Source organism: Amphiura filiformis, chromosome 10 (genome assembly GCF_039555335.1).
Source record: "Amphiura filiformis chromosome 10, Afil_fr2py, whole genome shotgun sequence".
Classification (NCBI taxonomy): domain Eukaryota; kingdom Metazoa; phylum Echinodermata; class Ophiuroidea; order Amphilepidida; family Amphiuridae; genus Amphiura; species Amphiura filiformis.
The window spans coordinates 45,965,380-45,986,827 of record NC_092637.1 but is presented as its reverse complement, the minus strand read 5'-3'; the positions used below and the strand labels follow the sequence as shown (position 1 = coordinate 45,986,827).

The following is a 21,448-nucleotide window of genomic DNA, read 5'->3' as shown; positions in this document are numbered from 1 at the left end:
TGAAAATATTTGTACCCTATTGGAATCCATATCTACTATGATTCTGAACTTATGTGTGAAATGGGCCAAAAAGAAGAGGCACCGTGTGTTTGTTGAGTTGGCTTGCCCTAGGCCTATGTGTATTAGTATTTGTATGTTCTGCTCTAATCATAATTTAGGGTAATTTTCAATGATCATATTTTATCTGTAACCACGTTTCTTTTTATGATATGGGGGTCATGACTCTGTCAAGCTATCTATGAGGTATTTTTTACGACTTTCGGCAAGCATTGTATTCTATCGTTGTTCATTCTATTTTCCGATTGATTTATTGCTGAATAGAGTCGTATTTTTGTAAAAGGAATCCTAAAATATTCACTAAATAGTTGACTTCCTTGTGAAAAAACCCCATATATACATGTATTTGGGTATAACAATGTACTACTTAGTTTCATGTCTTAAATTGAAAGGTTTTCAATTTCTTCAAAATCATAATTTCAAGCATGGAATATTTCAACTTAGGTCGTGCTCATACCTTAACGATTCATTTGAGCTGAAACAAACGAGTATAGTTTGAAGTTTTGCCGATTGTACTGTACATTGGTCCAACGTGCCAAATCAAAGGTGCCTCAACAATCATGACAATTATTATTTGAGTTCACATTGAATTGTGTAAATGAGTTTGTTGACTCGGCTCCAAATGAATACTTTATCATAATACCGTATCTAATAAAGGCCACTAAAGAGTGGTATTGCTTATGAAAGTCATGGTTACGAAGCTAAATTCTGTGGGGTAGTGGTCAAATTATGGGGAATACCAAGTACCAATGCATCAATTGGACATGAAAAGTTAAGTGGTGAAGCGGTCTACCATTTCCCTTGTTTTGTACAAAAGGTTGGGAATTTCGTAACTTTGGAAAATAATATTGATGACCCTAATTTAATACAGAATGAATCATGAACTTGTCTGTCCTTGTCTTTTCCTGTGTTGTAACACTAGGATCCACAACATGCTCATATATCAGGGTGCAGTTCTTTAACCCCAATACATTTGTATATTAATTGAATGACCTTTAAAAATTGGGATACAAAAACTCGTACTCTGCAACTTGAGGTCAAATTGTGCACTATGATTGTTTAATTGAGGCTATGCCATTGGAATGAGGCCATTGTGGTGCATAGTGTAATTTACAAAAGAAATAAAATATTAAAACATGGTATTTCTTTTGATCAGCTTTCGATGAACTATGCATTTTTGATGTTGGGCTATTCCATTTAAAATCCACACTACCCCTGTGGAAGATTTTGGAAATATCTTCCACAAGGGGAATAAGTTTTTCAAATGTAATTGGTCAGAGCTAATCCTTTTGAAACCCATACTCCCCTTGTATCATGCATGCTTTGCCTCTTCCACAACTGAGAGCGAGTATTTCACATGTAAGTTACCCAATTGTCTATTTGATTTGAAACTTATACTCCCTCTGTAGAAGACTTCAGCTAAATCTTCCACAGGAGTAGTGTGGATTTGAAATGGAATAGCCCAATGTGTGCATTTATAATCAGACTGGTCAACCAAATTCGAATAAACGAAGTACTAAAATATAATTGGACATTTCAAGAAACTTAAAATCACCTGTTCCCATAAAACCCAAACATGTCAAATCCTTTGGGGATTTTGATATCATAGCTGTAATGGTTAGCAAATAGGGGCTATTATAAGCTTCAGCTTAAAATGACACCATATAAAATGGATTTTATATATCATGTTTTTGAAGATATGGTATAATTTTCAAGTGTCCTTTAGAAATTAGTATACAATTCCGAAGTATAAAGACACAACTTCTCCTAATAATTAACAAGCATGGCGCGGCGAGTTATCAGCAGTAGATGAAGTAGTGTGCTACCGGTATAATAGTATAGATAGTTGATGAAGTAGTAAGCTATCAGCAGTAGATAGGTGATGAAGTAGTGTGCTATCAGCAGTAGATGGCTGATTAAATACTGAACTATCGGCAGTAGATGAAGTAGTAAGCTAGCAGCAGTAGATAGTTGATGAAGTAATGTGCTATCAGCAGTAGATAGTAGATGAAGTAGTGTGCTATCAGCAGTAGATAGGTGATGAAGTAGTGCGCTATCAGCAGTAGATAGTTGATGAAGTAGTGCGCTATCAGCAGTAGATAGTTGATGAAGTAGTGAGCTATCAGCAGTAGATAGTTGATGAAGTAATGTGCTATCAGCAGTAGATAGTTGATGAAGTAATGTGCTATCAGCAGTAGATAGTTGATGAAGTAGTGCGCTATCAACAGTAGATAGTTGATGAAGTAGTGCGCTATCTGCAGTAGATAGTTGATGAAGTAGTGCGCTATCAGCAGTAGATAGGTGATGAAGTAGTGTGCTATCAGCAGTAGATAGGTGATGAAGTAGTGCGCTATCAGCAGTAGATATTGAGGGTTTAGGGCATTTTACGTTAGGATTATATAGGGTTAGAGTTATAAGGTTAGGGTTACACTGTAAAATATTATCGTTATAATAACACTGTAAAGTGTGCTGAGGCTTGTGGATCAACGTCTAGGCGTTGTGCCTGTGCGTATAGCGCACTATAAATCACTGCGCTTTTTATTTTATTTTGTTTTACGGCACATTCCCGTAAACTTTACGGCTATTTACTACCGTCAATACCTACCTGACTAGGCCAACTTGTTTTCAATGCGATTGTCCAGTATTACATACAGGGTCTGTTAGAAATTGGACGGCTCAAACTCTGTGAAATTGAAAGTTATTCTTGCTATAGTACCACCTGTCACAATGATTATTATTTGTGTGAATATCTTAACAAAATTCCATAACGTCGCTGTATTAAAGTTGAAGTTCATTGTCCAATTCTTGCAGTCTAGAATAGAGTGATCTTATAGCGCCCAAAGTCGATGGAAAAGATACGGGTACTTTGTTATAATGGGCAATGAACTGTCACACGGATGGGTAGGCATATTAAATCATTTCAAACCAAACAAAAATGGTTGCTTTATATAGACAATGAGATTGTCTCAAATTTTTGTAGAAAAAGCTTGAACGTGATTATTTTGTGCAACGATGTCTAACTTTTTACCCAGTCGCGAAATTGTCAAAAGCCTTCGAACCTTGCAAACATAACCTCGTCCAATGTTTTTGCATCAATACACGCAGGCAGAAAAATGTTTTTCATGATTTTTTTTTTCTTCTGCATTATTATCTCAATTTGCTCACTTCTTTTTGAGGCAATAATGCGAGTAACTGGAATAGTCCATTAAGCTAGGGCATATCTATGATGGAATCTGACACAACCCTTTGTAGGATCGATTTTTACTGATACGATCTCACTGCACTGATCTCCTTTGGTACGATGCCTTTTGCACTTGGATATTCCACAGTACCATTGTGGACGATTTTTGGAAATATCTTCCACAAAAGGGAATATAAATTTCAAATGGAATGATCACAATAACCAACTCTATTTGAAACACAGCCTCTTTCTGTCATGTCTGTGGAAGATTCAGATTGAATCTTTCTCAGGGAGCTGCCAACATGATTATATTCCAAAGTGCATGGAATTTTTGCGACTTCGAAGTTTTTTGCCACTTAGTGCTGTCGCCAGAACGATGGGAGGGGACGGAGTAAGCCACCCCAAATTCTTAGATTTGTCGTCAAAAAGTACTAGTTCATGTCTGCAAATTGCAATGAGTCATATAAATATTGTGCCCCGTGGTTGGATGTTGCGGGCATTGGATAATGTTTTGCACTTTCAATGTCTAGAATTTAGTGGTTTTTAAACAAAATGACAAACATTTTTGGTCCTCACCAAAATGTCCGCCAAACAACCCACAAAAATAGAAAAAAACACACACACCTACCCCTGCACATTTCCGGCATTAGACTCTTTGAAGAAAAAACCAGCATGAGGCGACGAAAAAATCACTCTGTTTTACCATTTATACTGGCGGACGAACCTTTCAAGTATAGGGTCGGTCGGTCGGGCTGTTTTTAATTTTTTAAACAACGGTTGTAGCAAAATACTTTCAAATATTTTTTAAAGACAAACTTGGGAGCCGATTCAGAATGGGGCACTATATCACCTGCTTTGGGTGCACGTATCACAAAAGAAACATCGCGTGAGAGAATAAAATATTATTCATTTTTCAAAGGACTATTATCCCAATTGCCGTGAACTCCTGCTGATAAACACCCTATGAATTAATATTTACACTTTTCTTTGTGTTTTATTTGCCTATCATTTTCATAAAGGCAAACAAACTTGGTGTATTTTTGTTTAGATAACCATTTCGCGTAAAATAATATGTGACCCGTTTTCACAAAATCCGGAACATTTTGACAGACCTCCTTCTGGGCTATTCCAGTTGAAATCCATACACCTCTGAAATTAAAACCTGACCTTAATCTCCCACACAGGGTGTGCAGATTAGAAATTGAGTATTTATTTGATTTAGGTAATCGCATTTGAATAATCACACTCTCTGGTGCAAGATTAAGGTCATGTCTTCCAAAACGGTATATGGATTTCAAGTGGAATAGTCCTTTGAAAAAATCGTTTAAAAGGTTACATGCCATCAAGTATTGTCAAAGTTCTGAAATTTGGTTTTTGATGTGATACATGATGCTTATCAAAGTAACAAAAGTATATGTAAGAAAATGATGTATATCAAAAACAGACACTTTTGGGCAGGTTATCAATTTTGAGGTTTTTTACATATCTTAAATATAGCGATATTTTACTCCACAACGTCGTTTTCCCCAATGAAATCGGACATTCCTGTAACGAAGATATTGAGTTCGTAAGTTATGGTATTATAAAATTGGAAATTGAGATATCGAGAGAGTAGGAATTACCTTAAAAAATGTCTCAAAAATACAAGATACCAGTTATATTCCAGTCTGAAACTATCAGAAAATATTTTAAACATTAAGGGATCTGAAATGAGCGTTTAGAGCGTTTCGACAGTATTTTTTATGCGACATGGGAGCACCACAGACGTATCGAATTGCATTCTGAATACGAATAATATCTTTCTAATATCAAATAATTTTCATTTTTGAAAATCACGATATAATACAAATTTTATGACAAATTATAAAAATTTGATATTTTCAAATTTTTGATATAACAGTCCTCGAAGTAAATTTGATAAATCTAATGATATTCTTAAAGTGTATGTAGCTGGGAGGAAAAGCCGACGATCGATTGAAAATTTTGACCTTTCATATTGAAGATTTTTTTTTGTGTTTTGGGAAAAAAAATCCATATCTTCAATACGAAAGGTCAAAATTTTCAATTGATCGTCGGCTTTTCATCCCATCTACATACACTTCAAGTGTAAATCATCAGATTTATAAAGTTTACTTCGAGTACTGTTAAATATCAAAAATATCAATTTTTAATGATTTGCCATAGAATGTGTATTACATTGCGAATTTCAAAAAATCAAAATTATTTGATATCAGAAGGACATTCTTCGTATTTAGAATGCGATTCGATATGTCTGATGTGCTCTAATGTCCCACAATAAATACTGCCCAAACGTTCATACCCCTTTCCTTAATAACATCACAAATTTGTAACTAACCCAAATTGTGAAAAAAATTACCGGGAAGTTTTTTTGCTATTTCTCCATTTACGATCCTGCCCAAAAGTGTCTGCTTTCGATATACCACATCATAATTGACGCATTACGTTTCTTAATTCCTGTCCATGATCTCTCCTCGAAGGGCCCTCATTGTTTTCTATTATCTGCCCGTGGAAATGCCCCCACCCATATTTTAGCATTTGCCTCCGAAAACCCTATTTTTCGCACAATTTTGCCCAAGAAAGACCTACATGTTGAAAGTTAACTGCACATGATGTCCAGGGGCTATTTTAGATGAAAATAGTCACTGCACGTTAGCGATGTAAAGTCTTGGTGATCAACCAGCGGCAACAAGCTTGCGGGGAGGGGTGTTGGAGGCAGGAGTGTAGGCAGGGATACCCCCCGAAAAAAATTCACCAAAGGCCAAAAAGGTCCAATTTGCGAGCGTAGCGAGCCAAAAAAACATGTTTTTTATGCTTTTTCTGTCAAACAAAATCCAAATTTACCCATTTGCGAGCGTAGCGAGCGAAAAAATTCAGGTTCTTTATACTTTCTTGGTAAAAAAAAGTCCAAAATTTGGGAAAAGGTCCAAAAAGGTCCCATTTTTAAAAATCAGCCTCCAAAAATAAAACCTGGCTACGCCTCTGGTTATAGGAAAGTTTCCTCCTTCGAGTTTTGGAGATTTTTACAACATCACTCATTTAAGCGACTCATTTTTGACCGTATTAGTTACCAGATTGGACACTTGACACTCTTGAGTTATAAAGCAACGTTAAGCATTATCTACATACAAACCTGCAAAATACTCTTGTTTGCTCTTATTTTTTTATTTTTTGAAAACAGAAAGAACACCCATGAAATGAGTACAAAATACTCTTTCACTTTCACAAAAAATTCACCCTAACATTGAATTAAAAAAAGCAACTTGGCCGAAGGCCCAACAAAATGATTTTAGGGGGAAATTTCTGCAGTCCAACACTTTGCTCACTTGTAGGGATTATAGGACTATTTTTTATTGGCAGGTTATCAATGTTGCGAGCTCAAACGGGTTGGGATGGGTCCTTAGATCCCCTGGTGGAGTCGTGTGTCAAAGCCCCTGGCGGGGGCCCAGGGTGTAGAGCCCCAAGCTCACTAGTTTGTACATTTAGGCCTTTTCAAGGCATCGGACCGTAGAGCTTCCACAGCACTCATATTGATGATTTATATAATTTAGAAAGGATGAAACTATAATCTCTGATTTTTGAAGAAGTTCGAGATGAAAAAATAAATTTTCAAAGGGATAAAAATTACGAAGCCGGTCCGCTGACCTGCGCGAAGCGCGAAAAAAATTAGCATTTTAATGCTAAAATGAGCTAAAAATTAGGTTAATCTCACTCTCCTTTTTTTGCATGGGCGTAGATTTCAGGTAGGATAAAATGGCCGCACCCCACCCCATATAGCACGCACGTTAGCAAATGGAAAGCTGCCAGACCTTGTTTAGATTGTGAGCAAAGCGTGGGGGAGTTGATGATACTAAGTAGCGGTACTCCAGTATAATATGCATAAGGCCCTTTGAAAATGGGAGTTTTCAAGAAACACAAGGAAAGGGGTGATGAAGTGTTAAGGGGGTACTACACCCCTGTGGTAAATTTGTGACTATTTTTGCATTTTTCTCAAAAAATAATAACACGCTGGTAACAAAAGTTATGTATATTATTGGTGGAATGAATCCAATTACTAAACTGAAATTTCTGTGACTCAAGACAAGCGGTTCAGTATATATGATAGGAAATAAGACATCCTAGCGGTACCTTATTTCTTATCATAAATAACGAACTGCTTGTCTTGGGTCACTGAAATTCCAGTGTAGTAATTGGATTCCATGCCCCAATAATATACATAACTTTTGTTACCACTGCGTTATTAGTTTTTGAGAAAAATGCAAAAATAGACACAAAATTATCGAGGGGTGTAGTACCCCCTTAAGTGCGCGCAGCGCGAAAATTTGGAAACTTTACCTGACCATACGGTAGGTGCTATATTTAAAGCATCCCTTTTGAGTTTGTCGAATTACATCGAAATATTTTAAGCACGGATTTTTAATTCTCACTGCACGGAATTTAAATCTCACTGCACAAACAGATGAAGGCCTGACCAATATTTTTATTTTTTTAAATTTTTTTTTATTTTTATAAAAATAAGTAAAATTCAATTTTTTTCCAGATTTGGAGTATCTCTGGACCTCTTTCATGGTTGAAAATTTAAAAAAAGTCCACCAAATCATTAAAAGACTATGACATGAACACAAATTATAACTTTAACTGCATATTAAAGAAACAAAATGTTGTTGTTTTTAAGTCACCATGAATGATTGTAGCATTTAGCTCTAGCAAGGTCCAGAAATACGCCAAATCCGAAAAAAAAAAAATTAAAAAAAAAAAAATCCGCCCGCCCGCACGTCCTCTTTCAAAGCTGTGGAGGACAAACAAACAATTTTTTTTTGGCCTTATCAGGGACAAAATCTCTTTTTATGGGAGATCCTCCCTCCCTGTGACCTCTCACCCTTCCACTCTTTCACATAAACATATTTTCTCACGTTTCACAATAACGGCCAAATAATGAAGTCACTATTTAGCCCACTCTTTCCATATCATGAAAAAGAGAAAATAAAAGAATCTTCCTTTTATGAATACAATGTTATTTTTTCACCAGTTCATTGAGGCTGTGGTGCAACACGCTTGAAATCATGCGTGAAACAAAGCTAATGAAGCCTATTTCTCTGTGACTAGCTCAAGTTCAACCTTATTCAAACCCCGGGGGTGGTTCTTCGAAAAATTTTGTACGGGGGTGTGCCACGCAGACTTTCGGATGCTGACTTTCTCTATACCTACTTTTTGCTGTTTTTGCTACCCATCAGTATACCAATTTTCAAGAAAAAGCACCCAAAAAGCACCCAAATTTACCATAATTGGGCGCTTTAATGGCATTTTTGCCCAAATGCACCCAATTGGGCGCATTGGTATCCACTGAAAACCCACCCATCGATATACCAAAATCGCTGAAAAGGTACCCCAAAACCGTGGCACATCCCCGTATACCTTCAACCAGGAAGAACCCCCCCCCCGGGATTCAAACTATAGAACGAGTTCCTATCATGCATATCTGTCCATTCTTAAGTAAAATATATTTGACTATTTTTAGGTTATGTATAAGCACCGTAGATAGAACCAGACGCATTAGGAATTGGTATTGCCTGGGACTTCCCAACAAACGCAAAATGTTTTACAGAAAACGTTTAATGTCATGATTTAATGAACATTTTTGAAAACCTGTCACAAAACATTCTAAATAACGTTATTCAAGTGCTGGCAAACTTTTTTTGCGGGAAAATATTTGCCAAAGATATTATGTAATATAATTTTGACAATGGGTCTAAATACCTGATAATGAAATCGTATTACATGTAGTCCGTCGAGAAGGACTAGGACTGACGGCGTGAATGGACCTTCTCGACGGACTAATTGATATATGCATTCTCAAATTAAAGATAGGCCTATTAATTTGTAAAATATAAATTCTAAGGCGTCATTTTACCAAATTATTTATAGCTTGAAAAATAAAGTTGCGTGTGAACATGATTGATTGATGGAATTTGCATAATAATCATGATTAAAGAAGGCCTAAATATATAGGTGACATCACATAATGTGGGTGTTTAGGCTGGGTTTGTCAAAGCAAATTTGTCAGACCGAATCGATCACATTTTGGTCTATAAAACTTAAAATACTTGTTGCTGATGTCTGACTTGTTCATGAAAAACAAAAAGCAGCTCTGAAAGTTCAACAAGTAACAACAATTCTAAATACTATTTCAAACTCAGTCGCTAAACAATGAGCGATAGGTTTTTACCAATCAGATAAAGCGATGCTTGTTTCGTTGAGAAAAACGCCATTCTTCATTGGTCAAAAGTCAGTCGCTCATGCAACGACTGTAAATGCAGATTGGAACTCAATGGACCGTGGGCAATGATACAATAAATTTTCATTATCAAAGGCTTTCTACAACTCGGTACAGGCACAAACGTTAAACGTCTACTTGCACAAAAAATATTTGTTTTTATGCTAGGTCAAGCGCAGCGAAGCATCAACACTCCCACGTGGGAATGTACCATATACACTGTGAGAAAATTGGGTACAAAATCCGTTGGGTAAAACATTTTACCCAACATAACATCGGGAAAATTATACCCAACATTTGGATAATTTTCAGTAATTTACCCAATTTTGGGTAAAGTGTCATTTTATTTAAATGTTGGTATTTATACAGCGCCTTTCACGTGTGAACATGTTACATGTACCAAAGCGCTTTACATTTATTCCGCCGTCGTTAGAATATGTCAACTGCCATACAATGCCCAAGGCATGCTCATACCTTTGGACGACGCTCAATGGACAGTATTCATAACAGCTCCCCATTTCACACCTGGGTGGAGAGAAGTAATTGAGATAAAGTGCCTTACTCAAGGGAACAACACGATGGCGTCGCCGGGGCTCGAACCCGCAACCTTCCGATTATGAGTCGTAGCCCGTTCCGCTCGGCCACCGTGCTCCCTATAAATTATTATTATTATATTATTATTCAACCGTTGTTCACCATATGACCAACCTCCATGAGTGTTATTTAACATTGGATTATTGGGTAAATTACTGAAATTAAACAAAATGTGATCGATCCTAACATTGGGTAAATGAATTAATATAACCCAATGTTGGGTTCAATTTACCTAAATGCTGGGTAAAATGTTTTACCCAACCTGTTTTTTTAACAGTGTAAACAGGTATATTTAAGGAAAATTAATAAGTTTCAAGTCAACTCTTTCTTATGTAAACATGGTAAACAAGTTCACAGGCAACTCCTAAATTGCCACATATTATCACACCTATACGGGTTTTTTTTATAAATCTTTATTTCCGCTGGAGTTTAATTGGGCTTTATTTTCTGGGGTAAATTTTCATTGCAATAAAACATGATATGATTGGAGTTTTGTCCACTGGAATCTTGGCCTCTCACACGCTCACTGCGCCATTTTCCGCCCTTTTTTCTTGAATAATTCTTTTTGCCTCTCCTTCTTCTTCCACAACCCATTCTTTGCCGCCCCCTGTTTTACATGCCCCCAAAGGCCCCCACAAAAAATACTTGAGGTCCAACAAAAATTGATGTCCTAAACGTTTTATTTTCCTCCTCCATCTCCTGTTATACTCCTTGATATAATACTACCAACAGATCATAAAAATTGCAATTCTTTGTTGGGCTATTCCGGACAATAAGTAGGCCTACACACCCCCTATAGAGGAGTAAATTTGCAATCAAATAAATGTCCAGATTTCAAGTCTCCTTTCTGAAAACGACTGGAATTCCAGTTGCCAATGTCACTTGAAAAAGCTTGAAAATCCAATTAAATGAAGGGAACAACACAAAAATGTCCAAAATGAGCTCTAACAATTGAGGATTTCTGATTTTGAACTATTTTTCTGTCGGATGTTTTTGCCTTTGGACACTTTAGAAGTCTGTATTTCCAACAGTCACAATTGGACAAAAAGTCCGGACTCCTCTATAGGGGATGTGTATCTATTTTCTGGAATATACTTTAACTATAATACCCGACTTTCTTGCTCTAAAGAAATGAAGAAATGCTCTGAAAATATGTATCCGAAAACGAAACAAAAATAATGATACATAGGGAAATCTCAGGACAATTTATACCAGTGAAAAACATAATCGTGGTGGTGTATATTAATTATTTCAGGGTTGTTAAGATCATTTCCTGTCTTTCTATATGACTTTTCAGGGGTATTTACAGCCTTCACAATATACAGATGACATAGCCATGGAAAACCTTGTGAGTATTTTGCAATAACATGATTCCTATTTTGGTCAACCCCATGCAGGGTTCGGGTTTTGTCGGCAAACCTGTTTTTGCCAGTTTTTGCCTGGTTTAAACCGGCAAAAATGGCAAAAAATGGCAAAACCTGGCAAAACCTCACATATAGTCACCCAATTATTAAAAAATAACACAGCTCATAAACAGCAACACACAACTTTTATTAATGAATCATTCAACATAATTTCTCATCAAGTCCTTAAAATGAAACAGTTTTGAATCTGATATACATTGTATGCCACATTTCGGTTAAAAGCACTTGAGCAATGAACATGCATGCCTTTAATTTCTTAATATGTTACTTATAATTACAAAATCTGGCCTTGTTACACTCAGGAAATGATTTTTGTAACTTAATAATTTGTGTTGAGATGAAAAACTTGAACTATAAATCACTTTTTTAATTTTTGCCATTTTGGTGGCAAAAACTGTTTTTGCCAAGTGGTTAAAACCGCGGTTAAAACCGTGCTTTTTTCCACCTGCGTCAAAAACCTGCGAACCCTGACCCCATGGTCAACATGCGAAAACTAAATATTGAGTAAGCATACTGTCGTAATCTGTTAATGTTCTAAGATTGGATAGAGTTTAGTTTTAGTGCTGTTAATAATTCTGACCGGATTAAGAATAAGGGATTAGGGCTATTGGAAAGCAATCAGCTTTTGCAGAACTTGCTTTAAAATAATGAAGAATAAGACGGCATATATGCTTTATCATATATCGGGTCGTAAGACAATGCGAGACACAAATAATATATGCGAGAAAATAAACGATAATGAAGCCCCATTACTTCTAATTATTTGTCACCTTAAATTTGACAGAGTGAACCGACAGATTATGAGAACGATGGAACCATGTCAACTATGAGGAATAGCACGATAGATCGAAATGTTCCTCGCGATGAAAATGGAGAGCGCCTATACGACACACCACCGGATGCAATGAGGTATGTTGAAATAAGAATGGGATATTCCGGTTGACGTCCATACACCTCCTATGGAAGACATGACATTAATCTAAAAATAATCTTCCACAACAGGAGTGTGAATTTCAATGGGGTTACCTAAATCTACAATCCCTGTGTCTGAGATTAAGGCTATGTCTTCCACATGGAGTGTATGGTCCTCAACTTCATTGTCGATGTAACTTGTAATATTTTGACTTCGACGAGGGGAGGGTCACACGCCCCTAAAATCTTGATAAACTACGTAGTACCTCTGATATGAGGGTATAAAATTAAACTTGTTAAAACTATTCAACTGGACTCACGGTTTTGAGAGGCAACGGTTTCACACCTTATCCTAGGTGCATCTTCAGGCCGTCTGTTGGTCTGTCGGCAATTGGTCACTGACCAGTGGCGAAATGGTGTTGCCAGAGGTCATAGATTTAGAGCCAAACTTCTTTGGAATGTTCTTGTTTAACAAGTTTAATTTTATATTTGATTATACCTGGATGAATGACAACCTTCACAAACGTATCTGATATGAGGGGTTGATAAACTACCTGGTGTATAGCTATCCACCATAGTAGGCCTATCTCTGATATGAGATGTTGATAAACTATATACCTGGTGTAGCTATCCACCATAGTACCTCTGATATGAGGTGTTGATAAACTACCTGGTGTAGCTATCCACCACAGTACCTCTGATATGAGGTATTGATAAACTACCTAGTGTAGCTATCCACCATAGTACCTCTGACGTGAGGTGCTGATAAACTACCTGGTGTAGCTATCCACCATAGTACCTCTAATATGAGGTGTTGATAAACTACCTGATGTAGCTATCCACCATAGTACCTCTGATATAAGGTGTTGATAAACTACCTGGTATTGCTATCCACCATGGCACCTCTGATACGAGGTGTTGATAAACTATCTGGTGTAGCTATCCACCATAGTACCTCTGATATGAGGTGTTGATGAACTACCTGGTATAGCTATCTACCAAAGTACTTCTGATATGAGGTGTTGATAAACTACCAGATGTAGCTATCCACCATGGCACCTCTGATATGAGGTGTTGATAAACTACCTGGTGCAGCTATCCACCAATGTACCTCTGATATGAGGTATTGATAAACTACCTGGTGTAGCTATCCACTATGCATAGTACCTCTGATATAAGGTGTTGATAAACTACCTGGTGTAGTTATCCACCATGCATAGCCGTACCTCTGATATGAGGTGTTGATAAACTACCTGGTGTAGCTATCCACCATGGCACCTCTGATGAGGTGTTGATAAACTATCTGGTGTAGCTATTCACCACAGTACCTCTGATATAAGGTGTTGTTAAACTACCTGGTGTAGCTATCCACCACAGTATACCTCTGATATGAGGTGTTGATAAACTACCTGGTGTAGCTAATAAGGTGTTGTTAAACTACCCGGTGTAGCTATCCACCACAGTACCTCTGATATGAGGTATTGATAAACTACCTAGTGTAGCTATCCACCATAGTACCTCTGACGTGAGGTGCTGATAAACTACCTGGTGTAGCTATCCACCATAGTACCTCTAATATGAGGTGTTGATAAACTACCTGATGTAGCTATCCACCATAGTACCTCTGATATAAGGTGTTGATAAACTACCTGGTATTGCTATCCACCATGGCACCTCTGATACGAGGTGTTGATAAACTATCTGGTGTAGCTATCCACCATAGTACCTCTGATATGAGGTGTTGATGAACTACCTGGTATAGCTATCTACCAAAGTACTTCTGATATGAGGTGTTGATAAACTACCAGATGTAGCTATCCACCATGGCACCTCTGATATGAGGTGTTGATAAACTACCTGGTGTAGCTATCCACCAATGTACCTCTGATATGAGGTGTTGATAAACTACCTGGTGTAGCTATCCACCATAATTATTACCTCTGATATGAGGTGTTGATAAACTACCTGGTGTAGCTATCCACCATAATTATTACCTCTGATATGAGGTGTTGATAAACGTTAAACTACCTGGTGTAGATATCCACCAACAGTGACAGATTTAAATTGTCAGTAAGTCAGCAATTGCTAACAGGGCCCCTTGCTATTTTTTGTGTGGTCACAACAAGCAAGGATAGCCTGTAAAAGACATATCTGCTGATATTTGGTAAAGTGGTAAAATGCTGTTCAAAATGACCCATATATCCTCAATGCTCCACTGTCCGCCCTTACATCCGCCTCTAATAGGTTTATGCCAGATGTTATCCAATCAACACATGTGGTTAATTAGGAGAATTAGTCATTGATATTAGTGCATAATGAACTACGTAATAGTTGATGATGGGATACCGGGGAAAAGGTTTATTGGGTTATTCCAGTTGAAACCCTTAATCCCCTGTGGAAGACATGACATTAATTTCACACACAGGGGTGTAGATTCAAATAATGTAGTCACACATTCTGACATTCAGGTAACCTCGTTTCAAATTAACACTCCCTGTGTGGACGATTAAGGTAATGACCTCCATTGGGGGGTCACCGGCGGATCGGGAGGGGCTGCCTAAGGGGCGCCAGTCCCCCGGGGAGGGCGGAGGGCGCGTGCCGCCTGGTATATCCCCCCCAAATTGTATATAATGATACACCAAATGGCTTCAATTGGACTCCAATTTTGCAAAATTTTCCAACTCAGACAAATAGCCCGTTTTATATAACATTCAAAGTACGTTCAATCGAAACGAATGTCATGCTTTCTGCATACTTTTGTGGACTACTGTGTGTGTTAATAATTCAATAATGTTTCCTTTATATTTGCGCGGTCAGTAATTTCTATATCATTGCTTATGACAATGTATTCAATGTATTCCTTTGTCTTTTAATGGATACTGATTATTCCATATGTTCTTGCTTTTATGGTTTATTGATGCGCACTCAAACATGTGGTGATATTTTGTAACCACCAAGTCTGTCAAATCAGCCTGTAATCGCACTTTTCATATTACCAATCCAATAGGTTATCTTAATCTTTTAATGTTTTCAAACAATATTTGAAACTGCATGCAGTTAGGTTATCTTTATCTTTGGATGTTTTCAAACAATATTTGAAACAGCATGCAGTTACATCCATTGAAAATCACTTTTTATAATGTTCTCTATATTATTCTTTGAACATATTTTTGTTATGTTTTGCTCTGAGCTTCCTGGGTTCCTTATGTTTGCGTTGGTTTGACGCGATTCGTTCTTGATCATTGTTGATGTAGACGCGCTTTACAAAATGCACATTTTTATATTATACAGAAGACAAGGTTGTTACGTCGGCACGTAAAGTAAAGAGATAAAAGTTGTTTTCCGTAAAGTATCAGATGCGTGCTGTTAGATCATTAGGCATGGCAAAGGTTCCCAGTCAGCAAAACACCTAAATCCAACGATGCTGAGGTCTTCATCAGATGTCACATTATATACCGTATGTATAGGGAATATGCCTCATTGGCGAGCCTCGTCTCTCTTCTACAATGACCAGAGTATATGACCTGTAAAACAGCCCATACCTCTCCTCCATGCATAATAGTAAATACTATGCATAAATTCGTACAGCCTGATTTCCCTAAAAATTAGTCGAACTTCCATTTTCTCTATACTCTAAATGAGTTGATTACAAAATGGGGACTGTGGATCGAACCCGTGACCTTTGAATTACGCGGAGGGATGAACTAACAGAATTGTAATTTTAATCAAATATGACCTTCGGGGTACAAAGGGACTTTGGATATTTTTTGCACTTCAAACAAAAATTCCTAAATTAATCAAAAATTAATATATATGAGATTTCCATAAAAACGAAACAGTAACCTTTAATGGAGACGAAAGCGACAGCATTTTAATAGATATTTTCTTTCCTTTTCACATGTTTTAGTTTTCATTTGTACAAAATTCATTAGATATAGCGTTACTCTATTTTCATCTAGCAACAATTTTACAAAGTTGAAGAAACTCGATTATGCATAGAGTATTTTAGGGATGACACACAGGTATGTGAAATCCTGGTTCCGCTTTTGGAAGGCCCCCATGATATTTTGCTAAACTACCTGGTATAGCTATCCACCACAGTACCTCTGATATGAGGTGTTGATGAACTACCTGGTGTAGCTATCCACCTCTGATATGAGATGTTGATAAACTACCTGGTGTAGCTATCCACCATAGTACCTCTAATATGAAGTGTTGATAAACTACCTGATGTAGCTATCCACCATAGTACCTCTGATATGAGGTGTTGATAAACTACCTGGTGTAGCTATCCACCATAGTACCTCTGATATGAGGTGTTGATAAACTACCTGGTGTAGCTATCCACCATAGTACCTCTGATATGAGGTGTTGATAAACTACCTGGTGTAGCTATCCACCATAGTACCTCTGATATGAGGTGTTGATAAACTACCTGGTGTAGCTATCCACCATAGTACCTCTGATATGAGGTGTTGATAAACTACCTGGTGTAGCTATCCACTATAGTACCGCTGATATGAGGTGTTGATAAACTACCTGGTGTAGCTATCCACCATAGTACCTCTGATATGAGGTGTTGATAAACTACCTGGTGTAGCTATCCACCATAGTACCTCTGATATGAGGTGTTGATAAACTACCTGGTATTATAGCTATCCACTATAGTACCTTTGATATGAGGTGTTGATAAACTACCTGGTCTAGCTATCCACCATAGTACCTCTGATATGAGGTGTTGATAAACTACCTGGTGTAGCTATCGACCATAGTACCTCTGATATGAGGTGTTGATAAACTACCTGGTGTAGCTATCCACTATAGTACCTCTGATATGAGGTGTTGATAAACTACCTGATGTAGCTATCCACCACAGTGTACCTCTGATATGAGGTGTAGATGAACTACCTGGTGTAGCTATCCACTATAGTACCGCTGGTATGAGGTGTTGATAAACTACCTGGTGTAGCTATCCAGTATAGTACCGCTGATATGAGGTGTTGATAAACTACCTGGTGTAGCTATCCACCATAGTACCTCTGATATGAGGTGTTGATAAACTACCTGGTGTAGCTATCCACTATAGTACCGCTGATATGAGGTGTTGATAAACTACCTGGTGTAGCTATCCACTATAGTACCGCTGATATGAGGTGTTGATAAACTACCTGGTGTAGCTATCCACCACAGTACCTCTGATATGAGGTGTTGATAAACTACCTAGTGTAGCTATCCACCGTAGTACCTCCAATATGAAGTGTTGATAAACTACCTGGTGTAGCTATCCACCATAGTACCTCTGATATGAGGTGTTGATAAACTACCTGGTGTAACTATCCACCATAGTACCTCTGATATGAGGTGTTGATAAACTACCTGGTGTAACTATCCACCATAGTACCTCTGATATAATGTGTTGATAAACTACCTGGTGTAGCTATCCACCATAGTACCTCTGATATAAGGTGTTGATAAACTACCTAGTGTAGCTATCCACCGTAGTACCTCCAATATGAAGTGTTGATAAACTACCTGGTGTAGCTATCCACCATAGTACCTCTGATATGAGGTGTTGATAAACTACCTGGTGTAACTATCCACCATAGTACCTCTGATATAAGGTGTTGATAAACTACTTGGTGTAGCTATCCACCATAGTACCTCTGATATAAGGTGTTGATAAACTACCTGGTGTAGCTATCCACCATTGTACCTCTGATATAAGGTGTTGGTAAACTACCTGGTGTAGCTATCCACCACAGTACCTCTGATATGAGGTGTTGATAAACTACCTGGTGTAGCTATCCACCATAGTACCTCTGATATGAGGTGTTGATAAACTACCTGTTGTACCTATCCACCAATGTACCTCTGATATGAGGTGTTGATAAACTACCTGGTGTACCTATCCACCATAGTACCTCTGATGATATGAAGTGTTGATAAACTACCTGGTGCAACTATCCACCATAGTGCCTCTGATTATGAGGTGTTGATAAACTACATTTTTGACTGATAATAATTGTATGACTTTTAACGTCAACCTATTTGTTTTTAATTACAGACGTGACAAGGAGGACCAAAGATATTCTGGATACAATGGCGAGATGTAAGAACAGTAAAACAATTTCAAATAATAATCAAATGGCTCAATCTGTGATCCTTATTTCGGTTTTTTTAGTTTCAATTTCCCTGTAAAAAACACAAATGAATACAAAAGAAGAAGGGGACCGAAGTACTGAGCTAATGTAAAGGCATTTGCTTTATTCAATTTGAAATCCATACACTTTCAAGTAACATTTGTTTAAATTTTCAAACAAGTTGTTTAATTTTACTTTTAAACAAGTTTGAGCCATGTACCCTTTAAACAGCGGTTGTTTAAAAATCTTGCAAGTTGTTAAAACTTAACAAAAAACTGAACAATGTTGTTTAAAACTTTAAACAACAACACTTTAAACAACGTCTTTTTAAACAGCAAAATTTTGAATAGCTAAACATTCACCCTGTATTATATTTAGAACATCTAATCCTTTTAAGCTTCTCACACGTTTTTATACTTACTTTTTACAGAGACGACGAAGAGTCACAAAGATTTGCTGGCAAATTTGAAGGAGACGAAGATGACGCTTTCCACGAGGCAAACCATCTGAAATTCAAGGATAAAGAAGAAGACAAATATTCAAATGTCAAATGTGTCTGTTTATCTTTGATGTGTTTTATCGCATTAATTCTGGCCGTTGCAATAGGTCTATTTATCGCCTTGTTTTATTTTGGATCGTTGGATAGATTCAAAGATGCTCAAACTGTAGCACCAGGTAAGACCAACATTTTTCATTTGTATAAAACCATCATCCAAAACCTTTTTTTCGCAACTTCTTTTTCAAATCAGCCCCTATTCGACATCGTAGTTTGACGTCAAAAGTGATTGTTGCCAGGTCAACTGATTCAGCGTGAATCTGTGTTTGGAATCACGATCAAAATGATCACAACACAAAGTCAATGAGTTGCGAATTAATTCTCTTCACGCGGGTGTCGACTGCAGACGACATGTTTCAAATTTTGTTTAAAACTTCAAAAAATTCAAAAATATAAATTTTCATGATCATATTTGGAATCAGCATGAAAAATGCATTAAAATGAGTACAAACAAGCCTAGTATTGGTTCAGTAGTTCTGAAGATAGCTCTTGATATTTTGAGAAAATATTTCAAAACTTCAACTTTTTCCGTTGAAGCGCATGGCTATAGCCATGATTAAGGTATGACGTATTCACTACGACGACGAATAACGTTAATTCAAGAAAAGTGCAGAATTTTAAAGTTGGGTCTTAATGTATGTATTATGGCTGTGTCTATCACTTGATAAAAATAATTTGGAAAACAGTTCTAGAATCGAAAGTGTAAGCTAGTGCATGACAACTACTATGTTAGACATGATCAGAATGATCTGCGAAACCCTTGTCATGCATACACAGCTTCGGCAAAAATAATAGTGTAATAACATGAAAAACCCCAGAACTTCCATTATCAAAATCTGTTCCCACAGGATGTAAACATTGCCCAAGTTCAAGAGTTCTATCACACTCATTTTTCTATTATACTCTAGCCGTGCTCATCAATCACGATGTCATTAATATATGTTTAACGTATTCACCTGTGTAAAAAGCAATCAATTTGCAATTTTATATTTTGTTATTTCCCGTTATTCTTCAGTGTCACGTCTACCTACAACAATAGCATTAACAACGTTACCGAGGCTCGATCTGCCTGGAATAGGTAAGAAGTTACTCCTGAAGCAAAGAAGCGATATTAATTATGCAAATATTTATGAACGAACCCAATTGTCTATTCTATTCTAAACTCATACTCCCTATGTGGAAGACTTTAGCTAAATCTTCCACAGGGGTAGTGTGGATTTTAAATGGAATAGCCCAATATTGTTGGCGACCTACATTGATAAAAATCAGCAAAGAAAATAACGTGTATTTGCCTTTCATAATCCAATCTGTGTAAGGACGCCTAAGACGGTTATAGGTCTACAGCGCTTTGAATCCCTCAAGATCTGGTAAAAAAGGTGAATATTTGTTTGTATGTTTATATTTGTGTGGATGGTGTTTGTGCGTGTGTTTGTTTGTTTGGTCAAACGGTCATTCCGTGCGGAGACGCGTTTGGATCTCGCTGGTATCAGGCACAAGCAAATTGTTTTAGCCAGAAGTGTTTCTCATATTTTGTGTAGACCTACGTGTATATTTTTTGCTGTTTTGTGCAGTGGTTTCACGGATCTCTGTTTAGATTTGCTCTCATTTTATTCTTTGTTAAACATTGCAGACATGGTTGAAGTTCCAGCAACAATAAAATTAGATCAGCAGTACACAGATAATTACAATATGTCAACATCACCTGAATATATAGAACTAGAAAATCAGATCATCAATACGGTAAGTCATATGTTTGGGCCGTTTAATCCTGTACAGCCAGGAGTAATTCATGGGGTGATAATAATTTTTAAAAAAAGAAGCAGTTTGGAAATCAAAATTCGGCAACCTTTTTTGCCACTGCCAACATAGTCAAGAGTCTTTTGTGTTTTGCCTGTTAACTCGTGTCATGCACCAATAACGGGTAGGGTCGATACTATGTAGGTATCATTTAATCAATTACTTTGTCGAAAATTTGGTAACCAATCGATAATTATAAATCGATTCGATTAACCAATCAATCAATCAATCAATCAACCAATTAATCAATCAATCAATCAATCAATCATGAAATCAATCAATCATGAAATCAATCAATCATGAAATCAATCAATCAATCAATCATGAAATTGGCAATAGGGCAATGGTAAATTTTTCGTGCTGAGATCTAGCCTTGTTCAAGGCCTTCTAAGATTTCCTCCCTGCTTGAACTATTTTACGGCTATTAATGACCGTGCGTATACTGAAAAATCGAACTAGGGCTTAGTCTACGTCTCGCCCTAGGGCTCACAGGCT

The 21,448-nt window shown here is 37.1% G+C and overlaps 1 protein-coding gene across 3 annotated transcripts in view; it reads left to right on the top strand.

Moving 5' to 3' along the window:
* The window catches only part of LOC140162942 (uncharacterized), a 179,397-nt gene that overhangs the window by 12,738 nt on the left and 145,211 nt on the right, over positions 1-21,448 (top strand). For all 3 annotated transcript variants that reach the window (XM_072186259.1, XM_072186258.1, XM_072186256.1), the window contains exons 3-8: positions 11,422-11,472; positions 12,333-12,457; positions 18,525-18,569; positions 19,031-19,275; positions 20,172-20,234; positions 20,787-20,896. In XM_072186259.1, coding sequence (XP_072042360.1) covers positions 11,422-11,472; positions 12,333-12,457; positions 18,525-18,569; positions 19,031-19,275; positions 20,172-20,234; positions 20,787-20,896 — 639 coding nt within the window. The remainder of the gene's footprint in view (positions 1-11,421; positions 11,473-12,332; positions 12,458-18,524; positions 18,570-19,030; positions 19,276-20,171; positions 20,235-20,786; positions 20,897-21,448) is intronic.